The 11282-nt window shown below is 34.1% G+C and overlaps 3 protein-coding genes across 3 annotated transcripts; 1 reads left to right on the forward strand and 2 right to left on the reverse strand.

The window, feature by feature from the left end:
* Nucleotides 1-716: 716 nt before the first annotated feature.
* LOC116119693 (40S ribosomal protein S18) lies at nucleotides 717-3282 on the reverse strand. Its single transcript, XM_031405645.1, has 4 exons — nucleotides 3115-3282; nucleotides 2846-3006; nucleotides 2208-2396; nucleotides 717-993 (listed from the first exon to the last, which is right to left on the reverse strand). The coding sequence occupies exons 1-4, from the start codon at nucleotides 3115-3117 to the stop codon at nucleotides 888-890; spliced, it is 459 nt and encodes a 152-aa protein (XP_031261505.1). The 5' UTR covers nucleotides 3118-3282; the 3' UTR covers nucleotides 717-887.
* Nucleotides 3283-3450: 168 nt separating this feature from the next.
* Nucleotides 3451-4944, forward strand: LOC116119696 (photosystem II D1 precursor processing protein PSB27-H2, chloroplastic). The gene is made up of 3 exons (XM_031405649.1): nucleotides 3451-3685; nucleotides 3795-4210; nucleotides 4317-4944. Exons 1-3 carry the CDS (start codon nucleotides 3598-3600, stop codon nucleotides 4452-4454), a joined length of 642 nt encoding a protein of 213 aa, XP_031261509.1. The 5' UTR covers nucleotides 3451-3597; the 3' UTR covers nucleotides 4455-4944.
* Nucleotides 4945-7606: 2662 nt separating this feature from the next.
* LOC116119691 (imidazoleglycerol-phosphate dehydratase 1, chloroplastic-like) lies at nucleotides 7607-10009 on the reverse strand. Its single transcript, XM_031405642.1, has 7 exons — nucleotides 9675-10009; nucleotides 9446-9567; nucleotides 9233-9337; nucleotides 9059-9151; nucleotides 8405-8479; nucleotides 8112-8174; nucleotides 7607-7756 (listed from the first exon to the last, which is right to left on the reverse strand). Exons 1-7 carry the CDS (start codon nucleotides 9916-9918, stop codon nucleotides 7622-7624), a joined length of 837 nt encoding a protein of 278 aa, XP_031261502.1. The 5' UTR covers nucleotides 9919-10009; the 3' UTR covers nucleotides 7607-7621.
* Nucleotides 10010-11282: the final 1273 nt, after the last annotated feature.

The following is an 11282-nucleotide window of genomic DNA, read 5'->3' on the forward strand; positions in this document are numbered from 1 at the left end:
ACTGTTACATTATATTAACCTTTGTTATTAGTATAGTAAGAAAGAGCCTGCGTTTATTGGGCCTTGGATTAGGCTTATTTTCCAGTTATTGGGCTTTAGGTGCTCATTGTCAAGCCCTTACTTTGCTATGTCATGACAAGAAGAACAAGGGAGGAGAGTCATGTGTGTTTCCTCCTAGCACATATAAGCTTTATCCGCTCTCGAGTGTGATGTTAGGGTACAATATAGGCCATTTTACTTCCTTAAAACCCTAGGCCCGTGACGTCATTGTCTATTTGAGTGATATTAAATAAGTCTCTTTAAATTATTATTTAAAGTCCTATCTTTTATTTAAAAGATAGGGTAAAACTGTGAAAAATAATAAAATTAAGGATTTAAATGAACACCATATGAATTCCCAAGTTTTTTTTTTTTCTTTTTTCTTTTAATAATCTTCATTTGAAGCCTTTGGAACAAGCTGTTGAGACTGTTATCGAATTAATCTTGAATTCCAATATGAAAGAGTGAGAATCAAGAATTTAATTTAATAGTAGATTAACACATCCATAACGCTACCAATCATAACCACAATTATCTTGAATGGGAATTGGGAAAGTATAGAGCCAATGAACAGACAGAACGGCTAAGAATGTATCCAATAATTTGAATATAAATTACTTGTGTTATCACATATCAAAACTTTCAAAATAGAGTTACAGTCAAATGGACGATTAAAATATAAAATAAAAACTACTTAATCTAAATAGATCCATCAAAACAATTCATTCTAGGAGAATTTCTAGGCCTGAATGAGCTCTAGGAAAAATAATAAGTAAACATAATCGATAAACAAAACTTGCTACTAGAGGTCCAGAACACAGTATACCATGAAAGAGGACACACCAAACTCAACGCTTTTTTGAGACACCAACTGTCTTTCCCCTGCGTCCAGTTGTCTTGGTGTGCTGTCCACGAACTCGAAGACCCCAATAGTGTCGAAGACCACGGTGGTTTCTGTTCATTAACAAAATAAGTAATCATTCAACACTATGAATGCGGAATTAACATGATATGTGGAATTAACATGGTGTGATTGATGCAAAGGTCATTAACACATCAAACATGAAATCAGCCATTCAACATTCACAATGATCATTCACAGAATCATCAAATTATAGGGTCAGTTTCCAAGCTCGCCAAGGAAAGATAATATCCACTTTTTGATAACCGACAACAATTAACCAAACAATGCGCAAACTCTTCCATTACAGTGAGTGAGAGCCATTAGGGGATCCAATAACAAAAAGCGAATAGGATGTCATTAGTCTACCTTCAAACTCATTGCTCGACTTAGTTTACCTTTTGTATTCTCCTCAGAAAGAACTCTATCACCAATATCATCCATCAACCATTACAAAGAGATGGAATTAAATTCTACATCATACAAGTAAGAACTAACAGGACCTTCATCATCACCCAATAATGTAGCTTCTCCTTGTCATCGGTGTTTTCCCACCGGATCCTTTTGATCTTACAGTCAGTAGACTCAGTACTATTACCAATTCTCACTAAAATTAATCTCTTCAATGATTTAACCTCTCTAAATAAAAAATGAACAACCCCATAAATCATGGCATGCTGTAGAGAAAGAGTTAGAGAAGAATAACCACGGCAACACATGGTGCTCAAAAGCATGAATGCAACAAGACGGTACGGTTATGAGATCTGGATAATAGGCATCCGAGGAACCAGGGGTGAAGAAATTGTTGAAATTAGTACTACACATGAATCATCACGAAAAAGAATGCAATTACATTTGACAGCAGCAATTAAAACTTATGATTAATGCCAATTATTTCAAAATTGTTCTCATAATCATTCAATTTGAATCAAGGTGAAACTTCAAAAAACTGTTCAGACTCATGCCACCATGTCAGATTGGAAGATGAGACCATACAGATTGTTGTTCTGGGAAACATGCCATTATTGTAACCTTTGAAATTAAAACTTTAGCTTTATATAATCAATCTCAATCAAGAAGTGTTCACGAGCACAACCACAGTTTTGATAAACAAAGAGAAAAATCACAAAAGATAAGCAAGTTTCCAGACAAGCAAAGCAAGTTAATTCATTTACAAAACAAGTATCAGACTTAGAAAAGATAAATAGTAACTGATGTAATTGAAAGTTTACAACAGTAATAACTAAAAACAAGAAAAATTAAGTACCTGATCTTCTTCAATCGCTCAAGATCATCCCTAAGCTTCATGTCCAACGCATTGGAGACAACCTGAGAGTACCTACCATCCTTGTAATCCTTTTGCCTGTTCAGAAACCAGTCTGGGATCTTAAACTGGCGAGGGTTTGCCACAATCGTCATCAGGTTGTCAAGCTCCGCAGCAGATAGCTCACCAGCTCTAAGGAAACCAATTTACAGAAAAATTTAGAAGAACCCACGTGAAACACAATATTTTTTCCTTAAAAAAAATTGCAAATCCATCCAAAATCATAATTTGCACTTCAATTAATCAATGCTCATAAAAAAGTACATAGTAAACTTAAGCTCCCCAATTAGATTTAAACTCATACGAGAAGCAGTACCTAGAAAAGGAATAGCAAAGCTCTAGATCGAAAATAAACAATAAGATTATTGAGTGAATTAATGAGAGCTAGCAAAGCATGATTTGCATAATTAAAAAGATATGCATAAGTAAGGTCCAACGTTTAAGTGCTAAATTTCAAAATTAAAAAAAGATGAACATTGAGGTGTATTAAGATTCAAAGAACATAGTCTGTAATATATTTTTTGAAGCAATCAATGATATTGACATAAAAATAGGAGAAAGTGAAGAGAGAAATAGAGAACCTCTTGTTCATGTCGACATCAGCTTTCTTGCAGACAATGTTGGCGAAACGGCGACCAAAACCTTTGATGGAAGTGAGGGCGAACATTATCTTTTGTTTGCCATCTACGTTCGTGTTTAACACACGAAGAATGTGTTGAAAGTCCTCGTTCGCCACCAAAGACTGCACAATTACATATCCAATATCTTATTAAATAAATCAATGTATAAATTTAACCATTTTTAGTTTTAGACTGTAAGAAGGATGTATGGATTGAAAGTCAAAACTCACCATCCTATGATTCTTTCAGTTTTTCCTTCTCTATTCAATTCGTGCTTTGACCGGTGAGAGAGTGAAAAACGAGAACGAAGATACAAGGATTATAAAGGGTTGGCTTCAGAGGACAAAACCCTAGAGAGAGGGTGCGTGTTAAGATATAACACGTGTAGTTCATTGCGAGCGTGCTAGAGTGAGTAACCAACCTATAGCTAGAGGGGCGAACTGTGTAATACGGTGAAGTGTAAGGAGTAAGGACACAAATAAAATTCAGTAAAATGACTATAAAATCTTCCGCTTTACCCTAAATTCCTTCTGTGTCCAATTGGATAAAATCAACTACCCAGAAACTATTGAGAGAAACAAGTTGAGGCAGAGATTGCAATTGCAAAGAAAAGAAATTAGTTGAGCTAAAAATCCCAGTATGCTGCGTATGGCGTAGTATCATTCAAGAGATTTCCTTTTGTCTTACATTTGTTTGAGATACAAGACACAGAAATGGCTATAATTCTTGCAGCAAAAACATATCCCCTCAGTTTTGGAATTTCCAATACCATCAAGAAAATCTTCAAGCCACACACTGACTGTAAGTAAAAATCTTCCCAAGAATCTTGCTTTCACATCTCAATTCACATTTACATTGTAATCATGAGTACATTTAATGCATCTAATTTATATGTTATCTTGCAACAAAGCACATGAAATGCAATCCAGGTGTCATGTTGTGGTGCCATCTCAAGAGGCCGCATTAAGTCGCCGGCATGCTATAGTGTGTAGCAGTGCTTCATTGGTTGCTGTTTTGAGTTTCAACTGTGGGTTAACCCCATTACCAGCTGAAGCTGAAGATAAGTCAGAGGGAAAAGATGAGAAGGATGAAGGAGTTGTCGGGGCTATTAAATCACTATTTGATCCAAATGAGAAAACAAAATCTGGGAAAGTTTTGCCAAAAGCTTACTTGAACTCAGCAAGAGAGTTGGTGAAGACATTGCGTGAATCATTGAAGGAAGATCCCAAAGAAATAGCTAAATTCAGGAGGAATGCAGATGCAGCAAAGGAGTCTATTAGAGACTATTTGAGTAATTGGAGGGGACAAAAGAGTGTGGCTAGTGAGGTTTGTATATTGATTAACTTGCATGATTTTGAAGTGCAAGGAGTACTGAATGTTATATCTGTTGTTGATTTCATTATGAATTTACAATCTTCTTGTTCAATTGCAGGAATCCTATGTTGAGCTAGAGAAAGCAATCAGATCTTTGGCAAGCTTCTACTCAAAGGCAGGGCCTTCTGCTCCTCTTCCAGAAGAGGTTAAGTCTGAAATATTAAACGATTTAGATACAGCTGAAGAATATTTGTGATAGCCTGAACAGCACCGTGTTAATGTACATTAATTTCAGTAGTTTTGAATCAGCGTACTTGAAATTGGCGAATTCAGGCGATTTTTTTCTTCGGTCTAATTGAAGGCTTGTGTAGCATTTAATGGACTTTATATTTGCGGCAAAGAGAGTTATAAAGTTGTTTGTGAGAATTCTATCTCCCCGGTTCAAGTTTCAGAAGCAATAGATTACCAGATAAAAAGGCTAAAAACCGAAGAACAACAGAGAGATTGAGAGCAAAATAAACACCAATATTTCCATTAAGCTGTGACGATATGATCCGATGACTGTAATCTTAGGACATAATCTAATGGCCAATAAGCACAAGGATATTCCTCGAGGATCAAGCTAAATCTCTAGCAACCAAGATAGGTGGTAACAGAATTTGTCCTCCTTTTATGGTAACAAAATTTCTCCTCTTCTATGAGTTGTAGGACTATCTCCAGGATGGCTTCTCTCCTTTTCTTCGACATTGTTAGTACACATTGTTAATACACAGTTGAAGCAATGGTAATTATGTCGATGTTGGGACCATGGAAGACAAATACAACTCGCAATGCATGCAGATTGGAGCAATTTGCTCTTCTAGTTATCATTTGTAATTTGAATGATAAGAGTTTCTTATATCAATGAAAATGGTTTAATGAATTCCAAGCTTCAGCATTTGCTTCAGTCTTGTTACATGGCTACACCATACTTCGAATAATTTTCAGATATAACAAAACCTCTGTGGCGTGGTGGGATACAATCTGAAAGTTAATGTATAAATACTCTGTTACAACTGAAATTGTACCTATTCAAGCCCTTCCTATTTAAACCAAAAACAAATTGAAAAAACCATGTACCCAGAACAGAATAACATTTTTTTTTTGTGAAAATTAGGACCAAGCTATTTGCAAATTCAATCTCTAACATAAAAGCAAGGCTATCAACAGTTTTTTTTTTTTTTTTTTTTCCTTTTGGAAGTCAATAAGCATTTTTTTTCCTCTTCAACAAATTGATAACTTTTCGAGTTTGAGGAGATCATCTCAAGTGACAAAAGAAATTATTACGGATTGCCACATTGCAATTAGCTTCAATGTATGCAAAACCCACAACCAGAAATTGAAAATATATGTAAGAATTTCCCCACGATTATTGAAAACTGTGAAAGAGTATCTCATTGACAACTAATTTATTCTAGTTCTTCAGTGTTTACAGGCACAGAAACTGATAATCAGATAGTCAAATCCTGCTTCATCAACATTCACTTGAAAGTTAAAAAAACCATATATTTCTACATGTCCAGCACCGTTCACCAGAAAAGTCACTGGCAAATTTGAAAATCTCTTGCTCTGTCTAGCTGAAGCAGCATTCCAGCCGATGATAACAACTCCAAACAATGCACATTGCAATGGTGTCACCCTTATACATAATCGCCTTAAAAGCCAATTCAAATTCCATCCGCTTCACATGATGCCAATGAAGTATCAGGATCGTAACAGGACCCCTTTTGAGCTGTGCAAAAAAGTTGTAACATGACTTAAAATTTGAGTAGTGATATGAGTTAATACCTCAGTCACTAGTTAATCATACGAAAAATACAATTCTACACATCAAAATTTCCTTTTTGGTATGAATAAAAATTATTGGAGACACCAAAAGGTGTAACATGACCTTTAACAGTACTAAAATTTCTGTTACAAATAAATAATGCAACAGTTCATGAGGATAAAGAAATCCTTTTAATGCGTAATACACCTCTACCACACAATCAGCTGTCTAATGATGCCAAAGACGAAAGAAATTGGGACTACGATTTTATGGTCAATGGCTACAACATTTAATGGCATGAAAATGAAAATTTCAAATAATACCTTCATTTTATCAAATTACCATACTTTCTAATAATAAAAAAGCATATCTGAAGATGTAAACAGAAGTAAGAAGCAGAAAATATGGTTTTGCAGCAGGAGAATATCTATGACATTGATAGAACACCACCAACACCAAGACCCATCACACATGTTTACAGGATAAGGAAGAAAGGGAATGATTAGTTATTAGGCCTTTTGGGGAGTTTGTTAGTAAAGAGCCACGTGGCAACAACAAGAAGAATAGTGTTGTTACAGCTGGGTATAAGTCTGGGCAGATTACTTGTAAAAGGGAGAGAATGTTTCAGTATAAATTATAGTGGGAGGGTCCTAACACCTCGAATAGTTAGTTTTATGTTAATTTTCTGCTTTTCTTACTTGTTCACGAAGAATTGTTAATCATACATCTTTACATTCATAAATACAGAGTACAGTATTTCACTCATTTTGTTGGATATTTGCTTGAATTCTCAGTTTAGTTCTAGGGGATTTCTGGTTTCCTAACAGACACCAAGAACTCGAAAATGTCATGGTCACATAATGATACTACTGCAGTACAGCCCCTTTGGTACAACATTTTTACCCTATCCTGTTCTACTATCCTATCCAAATACATATTTGTTACAATATTCAAAATTTTCTTCAATATTCAATAATATTCTACTCAACTCAAAATATTTAGATTATTTTTAAACCCTTAGGTTTGTTAATTTAACTAAACACCCCCAACAATAAAAGTTTATAAATTGACAAAAACAACCCCACCCACCCACCCACATTTGTTAGATTCCAGCTGCCACCGCTGGAAGGTAGCCAGAATCTGCCGTAATGGCACTATCGACTAGATACGGCCGGTAGTGCACCGATCTGGCCTTTTCCAGCCAGATCCACAGTGGATCTGGTCAGAAAATGCCAGATCGTCGCACTACCGGCCATATCCAGCCGGTAGTGCGCCATTACAGTAGATTCCAGCCAGCTTCCGGCGGTGGTGGCCGGAATCTGGCAAATGTGGGTGGATGAGGGTGTTTTTGTCAATTTATAAACTTTATTGTTGGGGATGCTTAGTTAAATTAACAAATCTAGGGAATTAAAAATAATCTAAAAATTTTCAGAAAATACTATTAAAAAATGTACAAAAAACTTCTCAGAATACCATTCAACTCAACTTTTTCCAAAAGACTATTCTAAAAAGTGACAAAATAGTGAACCAAACGAGCCATAACTATTCCTCATCTTTATAATCAACTTCAGAATATCTTAACTGGAAAAGGCCATGCATTCAAAATTTGATAAAACTTAATCTAAATAGAATATAACAAACCTTGGTATTGTCCCACAGCGTCGTGGGTCTTCCTCAGTTGCTTGCCGAAGAGCCCTAGCAAAAGCTTTGAAGGTTGCCTCAATAATATGGTGAGAATTTCTTCCAGCAAGCTGTTTTCAACCAAAATTATAACTATGAAAAACCAGAGAAAAAACTATCTTTTAAAGATTGAAAGATATGAACAAACGTATCTTTTAATCTATAATCAACAAAGATTATATACATAATTGGTCAAAAAAAAAGAAAACTATAAATTAAAGAGAAGTGAACAAAAATTGCTTAGAATAAAATTTACATTTCAGATTGCAAATAAATTCTAGCCATAAACCAATCTTAATGAATAATGTACAATGAACTTTAAGCACACTGTATAACTACAAAAAAAATTTAGTTCCTAACAAAAATGAACATTTGGATGATTTAATATCAAAAAGACTACATTTAAGCAGCTCTCAGTAATCATACCTGTCGGATGTGAAGTGTCATGCCAGAAGTATTCACCAAAGACTGAAAAAAGTGCTCCACCAACTGTACATTAAAGAGTTCTAACAAAATTATTTAAAAAAAAAAAGTATTTTGGCCAATAATAAATCCAAGAAAAAAACAGAAACCAGTAACTACCAGCTTAGTTATACTGTGATTTCAAAATTCTCAAAGATACAGAGAGCATCATACTGAGTTAGCGTCTCCATAGGAGAAAGCGGAACAGATTGAGAATTCTGAAAGTTTAAGTGTGGAAGTAAAGAAGCAAACAATACCTGAGTATCATATGTTCCAACCCTCTCTGTAGGAATTTGCAAATCATAACTTAAATGTGGTCGCCCGGATAGATCCTGAATTGAAAACCATATCAAATAAAGCATACAATTTAAATTTGAAAAACAAACTAATAGACAATTCCAACAAGAACCAAATCTTTGAATCACAACATAGTGTACATGTAAAAGTAAGCCTCAAAAAAGAAGAAGGAAAAAAAAAAAGAAAAAGAACATGAGGCTCAAGTATAGTGAAGTCTTAAGTATTTCCACAACATTTAAAAAGAAATAACTCACAAATTTCAAATCAGATTCTCATCAGATAAACCAAGTACTGGAGATATCCTATTTTCCCATTCTAAAGTTTCTTTCCATGCTAAAATAAAAATCGAAAAACTGGCATATGCTATAAACTTCAATATCATCAAATCCTCAAACCATAGCTCAGGACGATAAATTGAAAGCAAGACACAAAGTTTCTATCATAACTTCGGTATGATTTACCAGAGTGTATTAATTTTAAATCAGCCATCGTTTCTGTAATCAGTAACAGAAAACCATTCAGTTGCCTAAAGATGATAAAAAGATAAAGCTTGATATTCACCATCAAATCCTTTTAACCCTTGAACTAATGAATACAATTAGAAACAATCATACCAATGAAACATGTATTAATGCTTCATCAAGTGGTGCCGAAAAGTCCCCAAACCGATTAATTCCTTTCCTATCACCAAGGGCTTGCAACAATGCCTGACATCAAATTACAATAAACTCTTAACATTCTCAAGATACACAAGTTTACAAACAAAGGTTCAGGCTTGAAATAGTTACCGTTCCAATGGCAAGCGAAACATCTTCGTTGGTATGGTGATCATCAATGTGAATGTCTCCAGTTGCCCTCACGTGCACGTCAAACAGCCCATGAGAAGCAAGTTGCTAACCATTACCAACACCAATACACATAACTCAGATTAATCATTGATTGTAAATGTAATTTTTTTTTTTAAATAATAAAAAAATAAAAATAAAGAAACAAAAACATACATCTAACATGTGATCGAGAAAGGGAATGCTAGTGGAGGAGTCAGCAACTCCGGAACCGTCTAAGTTAATCTTGACAAAAACATTGGTCTCTTTTGTCACTCTTTTCACTTCCCCAATTCGACCTGAAACAGCCAAAAACAAAAAAAAAAAATCAGAATGAGAATAAGCATTTAAATTGTGGATCAAAGTTAAAAGAGAGAGAAAGCTGAATAATGGCTTTGACCAGAACCGGGAGTTGAAGAAGTTAAAGCGGAGCCGTTGTTGGTGGTGGAGATGGTGATATTGTCGTCAGGGTTTAGAGAGGCGCGTGTGGTGAAGAAGTTCATGTGGCGATTATGAATTGAAGAGAGGAGTAAGGAAGGGGAATGTATGGAGATTGGACAGCGAAATTTGTGAGGAAGATTAATTTTAATTCTGGGTTTAAGAAGAAGTAGGTGAGGTGTGGTGGAGTCAAGCTGAACAGAGAGCTGCATTTGTGAAACTCCAACAAATGCGAGAGAGGAACGACGTCGAACACACAAGATGTCTATGCTAAAACGCCCCGCTTTTGTTTGTCTAGTTGTGAGCTTGTTCCCAAAAATAAAATATCAAGAGGAAATTCATTATATTAAATAATTAAATGGATGAACGACCTTACCTAAGCTTATTTGTTGTAATTTATTTGATATAAATAAATAAACATTCAAAAACTTTACAAGTGTAAAGTTAATCATATGATATAAATATATATTAACCCTGTTTACTTCACAGATTGCCAAGGGAATGGGCAAAGGCGTTTCCTTCCTTACTTCATCATTTTTTTTATTTTTTTTATTAGAGAAATGGGTATTCCAAGGGACGGAATGGGTAGGAATTTCATCCTTGCCTTTATTTCAAACAAATATTTTTGATCATCTCCTTTTTTTATTTATTTATTTAATTAAATATTAATTATTTTATAATTAAATGTTATTGAATTAAAATGAAATATAAAAAATATTTTTATTTAAAAATTAAATTCTATAATATAAATTATTTTATTTCATTGTATTTAGAAAATTTAAAAAAAAAATCAAAATTTCAAAACTGATTAACGCCAGTCTGGCGACATTCCTTCACGTTTCTAGCATCACCACCTATGTGTGAAAGATCTCTGACCGGCGATCTACCTATCTAAGCGAAAATCAAGCGCGAAAACCAACATATGGATGTCAATCACAATGACGAGAGATACAACCGTCGTGCATAACATCCATACGTCAATCTTCATTTGATAGATCAGGGATCCTTCATGTATCTACGATGACACCAAAAACATGAAGTAACACCACCCTATGATAGCGTTGACCCCGATTTTAAAATTTTGACAATTTTTTATTTAAATAAAAATGATAATTTTATTTTATGAAATAATTTTTTTAATATTTTATCAGATTTAAATATAATAATTAAATCTCATTTAAAAATTTTATGAAATATATTAAATTATGGACTGACTTATAATAAAATATACATATACTGTATAATCATTTAATTTTTGAGGATAATTTTATCCAAAAAGTTATAAATTTTATTATATTCCATCGCATTTCATTATTACAAGTATCAAAGTAATCATATTTATTCCTTTACATATTCTTATTCTCTTCCTCATCCTCATTCCTATGCAGTCCACGAAGTAGACGCCACCCAGAAGCCTCGGTTAAACTTGATCACTGAGTAGGCGGCGTTATAAAATTCTGAAAGGAACTGGTTGTTTTGAACTCGTTTGATTTTGTATAAAGATGGTCGATAATAAAACTTAGTTAAAATTCAATTTTTACATTATATTAATATAAGTTAGATAACAATAAAAAGA

The sequence above is a fragment of the Pistacia vera genome, unplaced genomic scaffold (assembly GCF_008641045.1).
Source record: "Pistacia vera cultivar Batoury unplaced genomic scaffold, PisVer_v2 Contig899, whole genome shotgun sequence".
NCBI lineage: Eukaryota > Viridiplantae > Streptophyta > Magnoliopsida > Sapindales > Anacardiaceae > Pistacia > Pistacia vera.

Coding starts and splice junctions, on each gene's coding strand:
- LOC116119691 (XM_031405642.1), bottom strand. CDS start 9,918: ATGCAGCTCTCTGTTCAGCTTGACTCCACCACACCTCACCTACTTCTT. Junction 9,568..9,674: donor TTTAACTTCTTCAACTCCCG/GTTCTGGTCAAA, acceptor TGGCTGTTTCAG/GTCGAATTGGGGAAGTGAAA. Junction 9,152..9,232: donor TTTCGCTTGCCATTGGAACG/GTAACTATTTCA, acceptor ATTTGATGTCAG/GCATTGTTGCAAGCCCTTGG.
- LOC116119693 (XM_031405645.1), bottom strand. Junction 2,397..2,845: donor GATGTCGACATGAACAAGAG/GTTCTCTATTTC, acceptor TGGTTTCCTTAG/AGCTGGTGAGCTATCTGCTG. Junction 994..2,207: donor GAGCGATTGAAGAAGATCAG/GTACTTAATTTT, acceptor GTTAATGAACAG/AAACCACCGTGGTCTTCGAC.
- LOC116119696 (XM_031405649.1), top strand. CDS start 3,598: ATGGCTATAATTCTTGCAGCAAAAACATATCCCCTCAGTTTTGGAATT. Junction 3,686..3,794: donor CTTCAAGCCACACACTGACT/GTAAGTAAAAAT, acceptor CTTGCAACAAAG/CACATGAAATGCAATCCAGG. Junction 4,211..4,316: donor AAAAGAGTGTGGCTAGTGAG/GTTTGTATATTG, acceptor GTTCAATTGCAG/GAATCCTATGTTGAGCTAGA.